This window comes from Hippichthys cyanospilos, chromosome 6, assembly GCF_059441005.1.
Source record: "Hippichthys cyanospilos isolate Australia breed blue-spotted pipefish chromosome 6, RoL_Hcya_1.0, whole genome shotgun sequence".
Classification (NCBI taxonomy): Eukaryota; Metazoa; Chordata; class Actinopteri; order Syngnathiformes; family Syngnathidae; genus Hippichthys; species Hippichthys cyanospilos.
The window spans coordinates 19,915,128-19,933,255 of record NC_142374.1 but is presented as its reverse complement, the minus strand read 5'-3'; the positions used below and the strand labels follow the sequence as shown (position 1 = coordinate 19,933,255).

At 37.9% G+C, this 18,128-nt stretch overlaps 1 protein-coding gene and 1 long non-coding RNA gene across 4 annotated transcripts in view; one reads left to right on the top strand and one right to left on the bottom strand.

The window, feature by feature from the left end:
- The window catches only part of LOC148422703 (semaphorin-4B-like), an 85,927-nt gene that overhangs the window by 21,829 nt on the left and 45,970 nt on the right, over positions 1–18,128 (bottom strand). For all 3 annotated transcript variants that reach the window (XM_088418138.1, XM_088418137.1, XM_088418136.1), the window contains one exon: positions 10,405–10,761. In XM_088418138.1, coding sequence (XP_088274264.1) covers positions 10,405–10,513 — 109 coding nt within the window. In that variant the 5' untranslated portion in view covers positions 10,514–10,761. The remainder of the gene's footprint in view (positions 1–10,404; positions 10,762–18,128) is intronic.
- LOC148422705 (uncharacterized) lies at positions 10,377–10,845 on the top strand. Its single transcript, XR_015865983.1, has 2 exons — positions 10,377–10,592; positions 10,677–10,845. It is a non-coding gene; the product is annotated as an uncharacterized LOC148422705 (long non-coding RNA).

Below are 18,128 nucleotides of genomic sequence, written 5' to 3'. Positions count from 1 at the left end.
TAATATTTTTCTGTGGCTAAGTATTTATTAAAAAAAAAAAAAAAAGAGAACAGGTCTGACACTTATTGTTGACAATTTTTTTGTGCACAAATATTTTTTAATAATTAAGTTTATGCTTTATTTTGTGATTTTTTTTGTGATCTCTACTATGATCCCAAAAGAGGACACTAAAAGTTGAATATTTTTCCATGGACAAATATTTATTGATAAATAATTCTTTTTGAGAACAGATCTAGCTCTTTATGTTGACTTTTTTTGTGGACAAATATTTATTAATAATTAATGATTTATTTCTGTGAACAGATCTGTGCTGTAATCCCTTAAGAGGATGCTTTATGTTTAATATTTTTCTGTGGACAAATATTTATGAATAATGATTTCTTTTGAAAGAAGAATGACTTCCTCTGCCCACTGGAGAAACAACATGTTGATAGCGGTCCATCGCCATGGCAACAAAGCACCTTAATTGCTCTTATATTTGTGCAGAAAATCTGGCTTTGTCCCTCCCTCTTTCCGAACGTTACCGAATATATATTCATCTACATTGTATTTTAAAGTGATGAGGGGTTTTAAAAAACACGGAGGGCCGCTAATTGTGGCTCGTTAAAAAGAAGGAATGGAAGCCACACATAATTGAACATTTATTATGTCAAGAAACATAAATCATCAGCCCCTGTGGACACACTGGCCAATGCATTCATCCTTTGAGGGGGTCATTAAGTCTTTAATGGGATACTTACACAGCAGGTTTTGCCAATGGAATGTTTAAATATGGGACAGGTCAATAAAAATTTGACGAACATCTTTTTTTTTTTTTTTTAATGAATGGTTTCATCCAGCAAAGACGCGGAAATATCAAAGTATTTAAGCAGCTAAATTATGGCTTCTAATCAGCAGGAAATACACTGGGGATGATCATTTTTGTTGAGTTCCATTTAACATCTCTATTGAACTAATTCCGGGTGTAGAATTCATAACTATTTATAATAAATATCCTTTTTTTGTAGAAATGACCAGAATATCATGTTCAAACTTGTAGGGCCACATAGAACTTCTTATTGAAGATCTGACCTATTAGGAGCTGCACTCAAGCTGATCCTCGGCGATATTAACGTTTAAAAAGTCAAGCATATATCAAATTAATCACTTTGTCATCCTACCACCAGGGGGCAATGATTCCTGCATGACATTGCAGTTTTGCTCACCCCAATATATAATTTACCTATGTGAAATGACATTGAGTTTCTCGCTGATTCCTAATATCATAGCTGTCAATTGATACTCATTTTGAAAAATCCAATTGGCAAAATTGGAATAAATCCGTTTTGAAATGACCGAAAATGACATTTTGACTGCTAACTGATTCAATTTGCATAAAAGTAAATAATGTGCTTGGCTCCGAGTAGGCTTCATTTTTTTCTTCGGTTTGCACTCAGCAAGTAAGTTAGCTGTGTTGTACTGTGTGCCATTTGTTTTAATCATTATTTACTTTATTTATTCATTTTTTATTATTATTTGTAAGTATCAAGCCGTGAAGCCTAGTTTATATACTGCTTGTTTTTTTTAAAAAAAAGGACACTAAATACACATGTTTGACCAAACATGCTAAAAAATTGTGATTAATAATCCTGATTTTAATATCGACCAAAATAATCGTGATTATTGTTTTGGCCACAATTGTGCAGGCCTACATCAGAACTTTGAACACCTGGAAGTACATGTGCTAGCATGCTAAAAAAAAAAGCACGTAAAGCAAGTTGAAGGATGAAGTGTAGCTAAAACACAAGCTTACAAGTTTATGTACTTGACCTCATCCTAACCTTCCTTTAAGAACTACAAAAAGCTATAGAAGTTCACCTCCTTGACTTGAAATCCCACGGGACGGCCATCTGTGGAAATATACAGGACGGAAAAGGACAGAGCGAGGCACTTAAGAGGAACATGAACGAGGGTTGACGAAAGGCCATCGCATCTCCGCAACCGGGGAACGATACTAAAAAAAAAAAACCTATCATCTGGAAGTGGACATAATATAAACATTTGAGGGTACATTGAACAGAACTGATCCCAGGACTGTTGGGACAAAAAAAAAAAAAAAAAAAGAACGAACAGGCCAAGCCGGAGAGTCCATCTATCTTATTTTCTTCCCACAGCGCGACATCGCAGCTTTACCCGCCCCGTGCCGCTCACGACCCTCCAAACACTCCGAGGCGCCATTTCCGGCGGCCGTCAACAAAGTGCCATCATTGGCGTTATTACGTAATTAAGAGTCATTTCTGCAAATGACCCCCTTTTAAAAATACTTTACGAGCTATTTGGAGAGGAGAATCAATGACTTAAAGGAACCCTTAAACACTTTTCGAAGCCAATTTCCAGATGTACAAGCGTAATTAAAAGAGTTGAGACATGCCCTCTGGAAGGGAGCCGAAGAGTCATTTGTCCTTCGGTGACAGAGCGCTAAGTGCTTTCTTTTGTACCGAGAGCCGGAACAGGCTGATTCAATCAGTGCCCTCCCGTATGAGGGTCTCTTATCACGTCTCGCAGTTGCGAGTGGGAAGATCACAAGGTTCATTGAACGCAACTACTGGATTGGCACTACGTACAGTAAATTAGCGGCAAATAAGTGCTCGTCCGTACGTGGTTTCCCGGTATGGTCACGTGACCTCCGTGAAGTAAGATGATGTCATTTCAGTCGGTAAGTATTCATTTGTCATTGGAGGTCATCTTGGAAGGATGGAATAGCTGGAAATGGCAGTACTAAAAGCGGTAAATTAGGTTGAAAAAAGGCTGAACAATGAGTCAAAATGTGCCAAATGTGAGGGCTGTTTTGTAAACAAAACAACAAAAATTGTGTGTGGTGAACAAAACAAGCCAGAAAGTTGGGTTGCACTTACCCAAAAAGTGAATTAGTCCATTTCTAAGCCTATTTATTTATTTACTGTATTTTCCGCACTGTTAGGCGCACCGGGTTATAAGGCGCACACTCAGTTAATGACATATTTTAATTTTTTTCCGTATATAAGGCGCACCGGATTATAAGGCGCACCCTCAATTAATTACATATTTTAGAACTTTTTCCATATATAAGGCACACCTGATTATAAGGCGCACCCTCAATTAATGACATATTTTTAAACTTTTTCTGTATATAAGGCGCACCGGATTATAAGGCGCACCCTCAATTAATTACATATTTTAGAACTTTTTCCATATATAAGACACACCTGATTATAAGGCGCACCCTCAATTAATGACACATTTTTAAACTTTTTCTGTATATAAGGCGCACTGGATTATAAGGCACACCCTCAATTAATGACATTAATGAAAATACAGTACTTATATTTTACTTAATGGAATTAGAACTAAAAAAAAAGGCCAAATGAAGAAGGCACGAAACAACTCAATCATATTTGTGGGTGCATAACACACCAATTTTGGGGGTTATTTTGTTAATAACCTAAAAAATTAGGTTGGTTCCATAGTTTAACTTTTTTTTGTTGACTCAACTTCTTTTGCATACCAATCCAATTATTGTTTTATAAAAACAATAGGTTGGTTTGATTTTTGACTCAGTGTTTGTATTGTTTTACTTCTAAAAAAAGTCGAGAGCAAAAAGTCGGGTTGGTTCCGTTTGTGATCCAATTGTTTTTAGAGTCAAGCAAGTCCTAGCATCACCAGTTTAAATGCATGTCATAAAAGTTTGTCTGCCCGCAATAAAATGTGCTTTATCTAAGGGGTCCATGCAGGTCAGCAAAGCAGAGCGTATCTGGTTTGTCTGCTGGTGTCAAAACATGAAACGGAACAAAGTGGATCGATACGTGGGGAGATGTGACCGGAGATGTTTAAGCATCTGGGCTGCTCAGAACAAAGCCAGAATGTCAAATTATTGGGAGATTTATGATGCATGTCGGAAGGTGTGTGTGTGTGTGTGTGTGTTTGTGTAAGGTGGGGGCTGGGTTGCTTACTAGCGCTGCTGAATCTCATTAGTTGGAAAACAGATTGTCGGTTATGTGTACACAACTTCAGGAAGCAGAGGTTGGAAAGCCATATAGTAAAAAAAAAAAAAAAAAAAAAAAATGCCTACTCAGGAAACGGCAAGAAAATGGAGGTCATTAAAGTAAACTTTGGTGGCTACCAGACCTCCCATTCAGCTCTGTATTTTTTGTAGCTCTGATTTACAGTACATAGCATTTAGCAGCAAAAGGAAAGAAAAAAACATGGGAAAACTGACCTATGTCTAGCAAAGTGGATTTCAGATTTACATGTATGAGATAAATCACAAAAATGTTTGTTTTTTTTGAAGTACCAGTGGCTGGTATCGGCCGCCTCTGCGAGTACTCGAACCACCGATCCCTAATGCTAAAACTAAAAAACTTCATATATTAAAAAAAAAAAATCCCCAAAACATATTGTAAAGCTGAAACATTTTACAATTTCTTTGAAACACTGATTTTGGATTTATTAATCAGTTTTAAACAATCTCAAAACAACTAATACCTTTTGAATAGATCTCTTGGTTAAAATCAATTTGATTTAGACCAGCGATTTTCAAATGAGGCTACAAGAAGGCTTTTCAGGGCTTACTTAAGATTTTAGCAGTGTATCACTAAATCTAATTTAATGCTTTTTAATGCTGTGACAGGAAGAACCTATTATTCTTTTCAAAACGAGAGCAAATTAATTGGAACATGAAGCAACTGATTTCTTAACCCGTGTGCAGTATTTGGGGTCATTCTCACATAATTTTATCCAGGGGATTGCACACCCCTGCTAGTGTGATAATTAAGTGTTCATGCAATGTTGAGCTTTGATATGTAGTCAATCCATCTGGTGAAATTTCATAGTATCTTCATTCAACGCTTTCCTTTTGAAGTGAAATCCCTTTGATCTAATAAGGAAAAATACTACAGGCGATTGAGGCGATTGTGTCACAGTGACTCATTCGCAAAACATTCTATGCCTTTATTTTGTTTGTATTTTGTAGTTTGAATTGATGTCAAAATAAAATACGATGACGATTCAAAGTCTATCTTCTGGAGTTCCTGATACAACAACCAACAGCTTTTTTTTTTTTTTTTTCCCAAAACGTTTTCTGCTTGTTTGTGTAATGAAAAATGTTGAGAACCGCCGATACAAGCAATTATAATGATGAAATTTGTCTATTATGAGTCAAACATACATTTCTTTTTTCTTTTTTTTTCCCATGAAAAGGATAATGCGCTGCTGAGGAAGCAAACAAGGGGCGACCTCGGATGGCGCGCGGTAATGTAAAGCAGCTGCCGGCTCTTGTGGAACTCGCCGTGACCCTTCGCCTGGCTGTGAACACGGCGAAGGCAACAAGAATGTACACAAACGAGGTGATGACCCGAGTCCGACAGTAGCGCAGCGCGTCTGACCCGCCCGCGCCACGCTGTGCGTGGAGTCGCAGCCAAGATGCGGAGAAGCAATCAAAGCGCAAAGCCATGAGTGTTTTTTGTTTTTTTTTAAAGGCTCGGTAAGTGTGTTGGGCACAGACGTCATAAAATCATCACTTGTTGCATTTTTCTACCAGGAACAATGTGAAATCCTGGTCTTTTTATAGTAAAAATTAAAAAGAAATAACAAGCATGTGCAGCAGAACGGTACCTTAGAGTCTACTGAGGACTCAAAAACGCAGTAATTGCCATTTAGACAAAAATAGAACCACACCTACTCGCAAACTGCCTACGACAAAATGGACTTGTTCCATGTGGAATAAATGCGCTGAGGTAACTGGTGAAGTGAATTCATGCCATATGAAATACAAAATTCAGGTGTGGTTTTTTTTTTGCTCAGTTGTCTTTAACCGGAACACAAAGTCCATTGAATAGAAGACAAAAATGTGGAAAAAACAGTTTAGTTTGTATTCTATTATTTTACATTCTCTTTCTGTCGTGTAGTGTTTTCAATATGTATTTGTAGCTATATTATTTAGCGCCAGCTATCATGAAGACAAATGAGGGAGAATGCGTGGATAACTAATTGGATTTGATTCCAATTTTTTTTGGTTTATAATTCTATTCAGAATCAAATTTCGATTCAAAACTATTTGATTTGAATTAATCAAAGTAATGTATTGATGCAAACTCCGCTTCTCTGATTTCAAATTCATCATAATTTCATCGCGTTTGTTTCAGGAATTTGAAGAACGTGTCTCATTTCCTGTTTACGGAGACACAATCTTAGCTCAAGGTTGTTTTTTTTTTAATTATCAATTTTAAGACATTTTGGACAAATCAGTTGTCAATCAAAATAAATGAGAAATGTGAATCATTTTTTTGGCACACTCCTACTTACTAGCTAAAATAGATTCCAAAGATTAGCTAGCTAGCTAGAATAGATTCGAAAGATTAGCTAGCTAGCTAGAATAGATTCGAAAGATTAGCAAAATAGCTAAAGTAGATGACGTGCATTAGCTAGTTAGCTAAAATAGATTACATGGATTGGTTAGCTAGCTGATATACATTAAAAAGATGAGCTAGCCAGCCAGCTAAAATTACTAGATTAGCTAGATGACGGATAGCTGGATAAAACAAATATAATAAAATGAATAAGAGGAAAACACTGATCAAACATACAGTAGCATGACATCGTATGGCATTTTTGCACGATACGTCATCGCCACCGGCGCACCGCATAGAAGTTTAGCTGTCATTCCGAATTTCTCACGAGCGGTTGGAAAAACCATCTTAGACGAGACAGTTTTTTAATAATGAATGAAGCGGCGCTCCCAGAGAGACTTGAAATATTGCGGCCGTCCACAAGTGGGACATAAACCGTCTCTTAAGGTGCACGTTTGAGGGACGTTTCCCTCTTAAGTCACGCAGCGCGGTCTGCAATAAAGCCCACAAGTGTTGCGGGAGAAAAGCAGATGTGGGGTTTTTCCTCAGCGAAGCCATCCGCCGTGTTCATAATTAGAAGCAGACAAGCGTTCAAACCATAACACACATATCTTCATTCATTATTAATAGCAGATTAGTCTCCTTATTAAGGCTAAGGCGGGAACAGGGAGACAGCCAGGATGAAGGGGGTGCAAAAATGTTACCAGATGACGGGCGGCTACCGACACCAGCCAAGCTTCCGGATAGAAGTAAAGGCATGCGGACGGTGTTTCAAGTTGAGGTCCCAATGGCTTAACACATGTTATTCTCTTTGATACTGTAAACACAAGTTGCAAAACGGCAGCCTGGGAAACGTCTGCGGAGTTAAATCTGTGTTTCCCACAATCTAAATACAAGTGACAAGTATTCGTTTTTACTGTAGGAGCCATCAGGTGGCAATGAACACGTCACCGGGTTACCGCCACGTCTAATAAAATGGCTACCGTAATTGGTGGCTTTTATGCGGTGGTGGGTGGCGAGTCAGGACCATAAAGTCCTGCTTTGCTGGACTAAACACTATCAGATGCACCGGTCTAAATCTACAACTTCAATTTAAAAAACAAAGGTTCTAATCAAATGAGTTTTTGGAAAGAGAGAAAGAAAGAAGAATTTAAATCAGTGCAATGAAAAAAGAAAGAGAAAGAAAGAAAGAAAAATAAAAGAGAGAAAGGAAGGATTAAAATCATTGAAATTAAAAGGAAAGAAAAAAGAAAGAAAGAAGAATTAAAATCATTAAAATTAAAAAGGAAGAGCGAGAGAAAGACAGAAAGAATAATTAAAATCATTCAAATTAAAAACAGTGAGAAAGAAGGAAAGACAGAAAGAAAGAAAGAAAAATTAAAATCATTAAAATAAAAGACAGGGAGAAAGAAAGAATTAAAATCATTCAAATTAAACAGAGCGAAACAAAGAAAGAAAGCAGGAAAGTAATAAATAAATAAATAAATAAAATTCTAAAAATTAAAAACAGAGAGCGAGAGAGACAGATAAAGAAAGAAAGAAAGACTTAATATCATTAAAATGAAAAAGAAAGAAAAAAACTCATATCATTAGAATTAAAGAGGGCGAGCGAGAGAAAGAAAGAATTAAAATCATTCAAATAAAGCGTGAGAAGAAAGAAAGAAAGAAAGAAAAACAAAAGAAAGAAAGAAGACACTCTTCCTTCACTAGAAAAAAAATATGCGTTTCAGTCTTTTTCCCTTATTTAGTAATGAGCAGCAGAACATGAGTTGGTTCCACCAAAAATGCGCCTTCTGACCAAAAAGCTGAGAAAACACCACACGCTTTTTTGAGAAGATACATTTCAAGCAGACCTGTGACTAAAATTCATATTTTTTTTTCTCCTTTGTGAAACCTTAACCCATAATATAACAAAAACAAAATTGAGAAAAAGCATAATGAACATCATGAAGTCAGCCAATCAAAACTTCAATTTCAAGAGCGCTTGATTCGATTCAATTCAAGTATTGCTGCGGCGTATTTCACAGCGTTTAGGCCGCATACCCCAAAAGCAAATATCTCTATGACGACGGTCAACTCTTATTCAGTGAGTGATTAATGGCGTGTGTTGAAATGCTCCGCCGGGGCCGAGCTGCGGGTTTTGTTGTAAGAAAGATTACCTGATGGAGCGATGGTTGGAAATGAGGAAACATGCGAACGCAGACGGGATGTAATCCGTATCCATAAAAGACGACTAACCCGCGTTGATCAACGCCATCTTGCGTGACTCTAATGAGGCCTGAGTCATTTACTGCTGCGCAAATGCTGAAAGCCCGCGCTGATGTCTCAATCCATCATTCTCCATCATTTCCCCTGAGCCGTACTAAAGCGCATTAAACCTTTTAATCCTGTTTGGCATCTCACTTGGGGCAATGTGTGGCTTTCATGAAGACAAATGATGCTGTGAAGTTCAAAATTTAGACATACAGGCCTATGGAAGGATGAATGCCTGGAAAATTAGCTAAATTAGCTAGCCTGATAGTAAGATATGGAAATAGCTAGCTAGCTAGCTGACTACTTTAAAAATGACTAACTTAAAAATGATTATCATTACGGCATTTCTTCATTTGTTTTTTGTTATACTTTAAAGTTTCACAAAGGAAAAAAAAATAAGTCACAGCTCTGCTTGAAATGTATCTTCTCACAAAAGTTTGTTTTCTCAGCTTTTTGGTCAGAAAGCGCTACTTTGGATATAATGGAAAAGGACTGAAACAAACATTTTATTCTAATGAAAGAAGAGTGTATTTCTTTCTTGCTTGCTTGCTAGTTAGATAGAAACTAGCTAGCTAAGCTAGCTAGCTTGCTAGATAGATAGACAGCACCTAGCTAGCTAACTAGCAAGATAGATAGAAATATAGCTAGATAGCTAGATAGCACCTAGCTAACTAGCAAGATAGATAGATAGATAGATAGATAGATAGATAGATAGATAGATAGATAGATAGATAGATAGATAGATAGATAGATAGATAGATAGATAGATAGAACCTAGCTAGCTAAGCTAGCTATCTAGCTAACTAGTAAGATAGATAGATGGCACCTAGCTGGCTAGCTAGCTAGCTAACTAGCAAGATAGAAAGAAAGAAAGAAAGAAAGAAAGAAAGAAAGAAAGAAAGAAAGAAAGAAAGAAAGAAAGAAAGAAAGAAAGAAAGAAAGAAAGAAAGAAAGAAAGAAAGAAAAGATAATAGAGTGGGCATTAGGACCATGCCTGTTACCCCGCAGGCAAGTTCGAACGAGCCTTTGAAGCTTTGAACCTTCTGACTTTGATGATTTGGACAATTTTGTACCGTTTTGTGTTGGCATGCAAAGAGTAAAGACATATATTCTTGAACAGCAACATGTGTTCCTGCGTTTTGCCACACTAGCCTATTTATCCAGTCAAGCTAGCTCCAAATCAATCAAGCCAGCCCTAATGTGACAGATAGCGCTCAAGCTCACCCTAACATTGGCGGCTGACGCATTGAGCTACCATGGGCCAAATTGTGGTGGCCCTGGCTCCAAAACCGGCACTGGCTCCGATTTAAAACAGTACTTAACAAAACTCACAATAGAAAGTCAGAAATTCATAAAAATCCACACACTGCACTCCCCCAAAATATAGATGTGATTTAAAACAATACTTAACAAAGTGATACAATTTGACCAATGGGATCGACTAATTCAACCATTCAACATTACGTAACATTTCTCATAACAGTAAGAAGTATGTGCACCTTTTCTATTTGCTGTAAATTGTTATGACGCCACAATGCTGCCCCAAAACTTCCCATCCAGCCTTAGTAAACAACATCCATCCAGTTTGCCAACTTCCTCATAGAAACTAAAGACCCTCCCAAAGCCAACATTACAATAAGTTTAGTCAGCCCAAATAAAGCAGCTGTTTATTTACATTGCCACTATTTGCACTAAGAAATGCCTAACTGCAGGGGATCCAGTTAAAAAACAAAAACTATGCCAAGTCACAGGCGTACAACTACAACGACGAGCACCAAGTTTGACTTACCGTAGGAGAAGCTGAGTCGAGGAGTGACGTCATGCTCCGCGGCAATCCAGTGGAGAGTCAGAAGAAGTAGAAAAATGCAGAGAGGCGGACAGAGGTGCCCCATGTTCATTGTCCACGTGTCAGAATTCTGAGGACGGGCGAGCAACTTGCACTATTTGCCTTTCATGTATAAGCGGAAGGCATGAAAGGTTTGCTGTTTTGAAGCCGGCCTTTATTTTCTTTCGTCTTCCAAGCGCCTTGAAAGGAAGCTCTATGCTGTTTGGTGTTGGCAGGTGATGCTGGTTTGAAGGGACGGCCTGCTCCTCAGCCTTTGCTTGGTCTCCATGCGGACACGCTGATGAAGGCTCCCTTTGAGATCTGCAGAGAAGGAAACACACACAGATTTTAATTGCGTTGGCTAATTTGAGGTTTTCTCAATTAAACCAATGCAGATTACACTGATTACTGTGTCATGTGATTATTTTAACCTCTCTGGCATGTTTATTTTATTATTATTGTTATTATTATTATTATTATTATTATTATTATACTGATGGGACAAAGAATCCCAGGGCCTGTTATATAAGGACGTGGGAATTTTCAAATTCATTTTCCAAGTATCCTAGACTTATAAACAAGAAATATATGCCATAAGATTTATTTTTTGGGGCAAAAAAAATGGTAGTGAAAGGGTTAAAGATGCAGTGGAAAATCAATTCAATTCCATTATACTACAAGCATTTACAGGGGCACCATTTAGTGGAGTAAATAATATTTTTACTGTATACTGTCACAAGTTTTTCATGGGGCTTCATTTTTATTATATTTATTTGAGGAAATAGCACCTTAGCTCAGTGGTTCTCAGCCTATATATTTTTTTTCAATACCAGTTCCACTGTAAAACTTTTTTTTCTAGCCAATTCATACCAAACAAAATGACTTAAAATAAAGAGATGTGCCAGCCACGTACGATTCATTATACCTTGGAACTACATTTGCAATAGTATCTCAAGGCACATCCATATAAAAATGATCAAAGGCATACAACATCTTGCAAAGAAATCCCTTAAGATTTAGTAACAAACTGCTCATTGTTTCAATTGATTTGCTCTTAATTTGGAAAGAAAACGGTCCCGTTCCTGTCACAGCATTAAAAGGAATTCAATTAGCTGATACTTGCAAAAACATGGTGAAAATTTCATGTACTCTTGAAGTGCTTTCTCGTACCCCCCATTTGAGAACCACGTACATAATTCAAATCCTATATTTAATCACATTGTTACTGTTTAAACAGCAGAATTTTGCTATCAAATGTTCCTCTACATATTAAAAAAAAGTACTGTTCCTGTCATGGCGTTAAAAAGCGTTAAATTAGATTTACTGATACCTGCAGAAACCCTGCTACCATCACACGAGGCTCTTGAAGTGCCTTCACAATACCCCCAGGAGATAACTACTTCCTTAGCTGCTTGGTGATTAGAAATACAAAGTAGCTGGAAGTACCTGTTGGGCAGGTATCAATAGCATCGATAGCGAGTTAAGCCAGATAGCTGCTGTGTCTCTAATTAGGAGGGAAAACGGTCTAAATACTAGTCACAGACATGTTTGTAGTCTATTCAATTTTAAATTTTCCGAAACTTCACAAATGTAGATGTTTATCTGCCATGCATGTTTTTGGGATGTAGGAAGAATCCAGAGAACCCACGCAGGCTCGGGGAGAACATGCAAACTCATAAACATAGACGAATCCCAATCTCAATATTGATCCCTATATAAGGCGCATCTGATTATAAGGCGCACCATCGGCTTTTAAAAAAACATAAGGCTTTTAGGTGTGCCTTATAGTGCGGAAAATAAGATATGCAAAAAAAATTAGTTGTTTTTTTATTGTGAGTGTTCATAAAGCACGGCTTTTTTATAAAGTGTCATTTTTTTTCACTTTGGTCAACAGTGCTGACGGGCCAAATATAGTTAATTTATGCTAAAAGTTGCGAGCTGGTAGAAATTGGAGCAAGGACCTCATCTGGCCCCCAGGCTGGATTTTGGGTATGTTTGATGACACATGATTGCCCCTGCATTTAATTATCGTCATTTTTAAGATCGAAAACTAATTTTGAAAAAAAAAAAAAAAAAAAAAACCTGTGACAAGCTTTCATGGGCCACATCAAATAATACGCAAGGCCCATTTGGACCGCAGGCTTTTGAGTCAAGCTGCCATTTTCATCACAGGCAACAGATGCGAGGTCGTACCGCTACCGGTTCCTTCTCAGAGGGCCACTAAACTAAAAGAACGTCTGCGATGAGTATCTGAATATTACAGATGGTGTAACATTGCTGCAGGGTGCTTCCAAGGTCGGGTTTGTTTGAAAGAGTCGGCCGCTGACTGCTTTATGCCACCGAGGCCGCTTATCCGCCCATCGGAATCGTTGTTATCTGCTCTATCGTACGCCTCGCCGCAGAGACGAGAAATCTGCAAATTCTTGGAAATGTTTGCTGATCTCAAAGAAAAGTGGTTTCACTCAGATAAGAGTAAAAAACACACATTGTAGTGCAGCGGGGACATTCTTTTGGCTGAACATTGTCGAGAAGTAAGAGAGTACAGTAAATATGGTGGCACTTAAACCAAGTGACCCAACTTTGCAACTTTTATGAAATGTTAGTCGTCCAATTTTAGGCTCTGTATTGCTAGCAAAGATTTGAGCGAATTCATAATAACCAAAAGTAAGTCGTTGTAGGCTACTTGCATTAAGACTGCAACTAAATATTATTTTAATATTATTTTATTTTAAGATTCATCTGTCGATTGTTTTATTGATTGTTCAATTGTTTGGAAAAAAATAATTATATATGTGTATATGATCTCTATTTACTAAAGTGAAAGCCAATTAGAGCTGTCAAAATTAACTAATCGGTTATCAAATTAATCTAACTTTTAGGAGAGGCGTAATCGTCTACAGACTTTTGCAAAAATGGAAATTAATTTTTCTTTTTATGAAAACAGACTGCTTTCTTTTGTTTTTAATCAAAAACCTCATAAAACAATAACTGCAACGGTAGCTGAACAAGTTTAAAAAATATTAGTGAGTAGGACATTAATCCTTCTCGTTTGATATGAGTTAACTGATCTTTAGTTGTTAATCATTAAATAATAAGCAAATAATAATAAAAAAAAGAACTTGGTAAGCAGCGAATGGGAATTTTTGATTTGTGAAAATAAAATGTTATCTGCTTGCTTAATCACGGGAATAATTGATAGAATAATAAATTCGAAAAATATTTGATAGCGACAGCCCTCAAGCGAATATTTTCACGTGTTTTATTTTGAGTGGGCTTTCATTCAAGACTGAAGAAATCAGAGATTATTTCCATTCCAAGGTCTGAAATTCTGATCATTAGATAAGCTTCAGAGTCGGTCTTAAGTGATGAATCAAGTAACAAAAAAATGAGTCGATTTATCAATAAATTGTGGCAACCCTACAATCAAACAATGCCACTCCCAGTTGATGTTTACTGCATAAAAACACAACAAACCAGAAATAAACATTTAACAAAAAACACAATTTTGCATTATCAAGCTAGCATGCTAGCTTAATGCTAACATGTGATGCAAAATGCCATGGAGGTGCGCACAAAACTAGCATTAAAGTTGCATTGCATGTTGATCTTTGTGTTTGAAAAATAATATACCTACGTAGGGACTGGCCAATAGCATTATCAATTCAAAAATGAGTACATCGGAAGTTTCATTCAAAATTCAAATGAAAAAATGTCTTGTCTTTTCTGAGGTGGCTGGGAAATCACGACTTGAAATATGAGTGATTTCAGTTGCCGCTCATTCAACATCTCAGCTCCATTTGTTTGCTACTCCACCATTGATGGACTTCCAAGTCAATTTGCACGCCGCGGCGCTTGCGTGTGGAAGGAAATTCAATAGAGACATCCCACTTACAAGTGCAAAGCCTCCATTACAGCTGCCTCGGGGAGGCCCTAATTAAAAGCAACCGACAGGAGGTTTGGTTTTATGCGAAACGGGGCGATCGATAGCGAAAGCTATTCCGGGTCTCCTGGACATGAGACATTTCCATTGAGTGGAAAGCGGCTGCAGAAAACCTGTGCCGTGTGCTTTTTTTTTAAAAAAGACTTAAGAATTTTTACTTTTTGGCTGCGTGTCAGTCAAAATGTCCCACATGAGCGAGGCTGAGGAGAGTTGGAGCGAGCCACAGCGAGAGGAAACAAGGCTCCCTCTGACAGCATAACAATCTATATGCAACTCTGCACTTTGCTGCTCTCTCCTGCATCATGCATCAAGTCAATCCTCCCTTTCACTCTCCACACAGGCCTGATAGTGTGCTGGGCATTAGCGCCCATCTTGGATGCCACCCTATAGCCCCCAAAGGAACACAGATTCCAGCCTTACTGGTTTAAACACCAGCGTTTTTAATGAGGGCGTTTCTGAGCTCATATTTGACACCAGCTAACAAAAATGTCACATTTGTGTATTGAGTGACTCACCAGATGGATTTTCCAAAACATCATCATCATCATCTTCAAAAAGCGGCTTTTTATTGCCACTTACTACTCGCGGTTTACAATCTGTCTACAGGTGATAAAACAGGTGGTGTGGTTACGCAATCTATCTTCAGCAGTTCCTGAATAAAATATACCACTGCAAAAGTAGCTCCATAGTTAAATAAATCAGAAAATTATTCTTTTTTTTATTAAATTAAAAAAAAAAATCCTTGCAAGAGCAGGATGTACTTAACTGACAAAATATTCACAATACAATACTACACATGTGGTATTGTATTGTGAATATTTTGTTGTCTTTTTTGGTCTTATCAAGAAATTGATATTTCAACACAAAAAGGTACAGAGAAAATATGACAACAATCAGTCATTTATTCTTTGTTTTCTGCTAAAGTATGACTGATAATATTATCAGTGTACCCTATGTGTACCCTTACGTCTGTTCTTTACTGACCCCTGGTGGCGGGAGCACACCAGAAGGAGCAGCACAATGTCCAGTGACTTAAAGTAAAAACGTTATGCCATATCTACTAATTAGCAAAAAACTAAAAACGGATTGTTCAATTAGCACTGACTCAACAATTTGTGCCTAGAGAAGTGTGTGTATTGTGAATATTTTGTTGTCTATTTTGGTCTTATCAAGCAATGGATATTTCAACACAAAAAGCTGCAGAGAAAATATGACAACAATCAGTCATGTATTCTTTGTTTTCTTCTAAAGTATGACTGATAATATTATCAGTGTACCCTTGTGTCTGTTCTTTACTGACCCCTGGTGGCGGGAGCACACCAGAAGGAGCAGCACAATGTCCAGTGACTTAAAGTAAAAATGTTATGCCATATCTACTTATTAGCAAAAAACTAAAAACGGATTGTTCAATCAGCACTGACTCGACAATTTGCGCCTAGAAAAGTGTTTGAGGGATTTTACAAGTCCAAAAAATAAAGATGAGAGTGAATCCCCAAGTAGCACAGATCTGACTCATTAACACATGCGAATGTGATAAAGAGAACTCCCCACATTTGGCAGCTGTCAACTGAAAGCGGGCCGAATAACAAGCTGAGTTTGGAACTGCCGTTACAAAGCCTTTGATGAAGAAGAACAACAAATGTTTTTGCATTATCTTCTCTGTGTGGTAACAACGTCGCGAGGAAGAGGAAATGTACATCCTACAGTATTTAGCCATGCAGGGTAATTCCCAGCAGTCGCTGCCAGCGCTTCCTGGAAGGCAGCTGCTACAATTCCGTCGTAAAACGATAATATATGATCGCATGGCGAGGACGGAAGAACGACAGCGCGGCTTAGGGTGAGTATTAAAAATAGCAGAGATGAAACAGGTGGCGGTGTTCTGATTCAGGTCATCTGGGCCAGCTGGAGAAGCATTTGCAGAGAAATCGAAATGCTCGCAAAAGCATGCGGGTCTCTTGCAACACAAGTTTGGGACAACCCTGGTCGCTGGCCTCCAGATGTGGCCTTCAACCTGTGAGCGCCGTTTGTGACCCTGACGACACCGCCGCCAGATAAGGCGGGAAGGACGTCGTCCGGTGGCAGGGTCGTAAATGGGGAAGAACTTTTTTTTTTTTATCCTTGTGCGTTATTTTGTCCAATTCTTTGATCTTTACGTCAAAGGAAAAAGCATTGAAAGATCACACTAGGGAGCTGAAATTTCACCCATATAGTGACAACACGCGACCGGGAGTGTGCCATCCCTTGGCGAAAATATTGCGAGAATGATGTGGAAGAAAATGATCCCAAAAACGGGTCAAAAAATTGCACAAGGGTAAAACTGTCATTATGATTTGACAGTAGAGCATAATAAATATGATTTGTGAAAAAAATGCGATTCACAATGGTGCCTAAATCAAAATTCAAATTCTATTGGAATATAAACCCAGTACGGTACCACGCTCGGTAAACTGGGGTCAATTAGTGGAGCCCAAGATACTTTTAGACCCACCTTTGCCAAACGCTTGTAAACTAAATAAAAATAAAATATTTAGGAACTTAGGGTTGAATGTCTAGACTCAAAAACAAAAAATGCGTGTTTGGGATTGAATGAGTCGATCTTTGGTTAGGTACATTTTAACAGGAAAAGTTTTCAACTTTGAAAATTCCCAGAATTGCGCAACAATACTTCCTGGGTGAGGCTTTAGTGACATACAAACTGTAAACGGACCGAACTTCTGATTCCAAGGGCGAGTCGTGCGGAGGTGTCGACGTGGTTCTGCTTCATTACAAACGTCACTCATATTATTTCTCAACCGCTCAAGTAGGAGTAAAACAAGTCCGAGTAATTTGAGTACCTCGGTTAAAAAATGTGAGGCATTTTTTTTTTCTCCCTTGCCTATGCGTTTATTTAGTGTACGCTTTCAGATGAGGTCAAGTGTTCCCGCAATGCGTGACAGTAACGGAGGCCAAAGGGAAATCAAAGCCTTATTTTGGAGTAGATGACAAAAATAAATTGCAGCATAGCAGCTGATTTTGACTCATCACCGATGTCAACAACACTATGTTGTCCTAAAATCAAGTTCAAATAAGAATGATTGACTTGAAAAAGTGAATTATGCTGACATTGTATTATATGGTGCCATTTGCCGGTGATTAGCTATGGCACCAATGCTAGCGGCTAGCAGCACTAGCCGCAGCTTGCATCAGTAGATGCTAGACGAGTTAGCATCAACCCCATACAAGCTGGTGAGAGCCATCAGATTATTTTTCAAGGACAAAAATGGTAAAAATGTGATGATAGCAAAAGTAACTAAGCTGTATTTTTATGAAATTGAAAATTGGAATATTTATTATGTCATAATTATAGTGTTAGGACTTTTGCATGATGGGAGTCCAGGCTAAGCCAATCATTGAAGTCTGAAAGGTTTGCAAATGTCACAAATTGGCCGCTAGCGCCACCAAGTGGTTTTGGGGTGTCAACACAAAAATTTCTATCACGTCCCATTCGAGAGTTGCCATTGAAAGGATTCATGCAAAAATTGGGGGGAATGCATGATAAAACTGGGTTTTCAATTTGTCCAAAATTGACAATATTTCGAATTTTGAATGGCAGTAAATGAGCCCGACATGGGCTGATGGGTTATATGTGTTGTTTTAACTGGCAAAATTGCTACTTTTGTTTTGACGTCACTTAATTTCCTAAACCAAACCAAAAAATAGTTAGGGTTAGGGTACCAAAATTGCACCACAACAAGATGTCAACAAACCT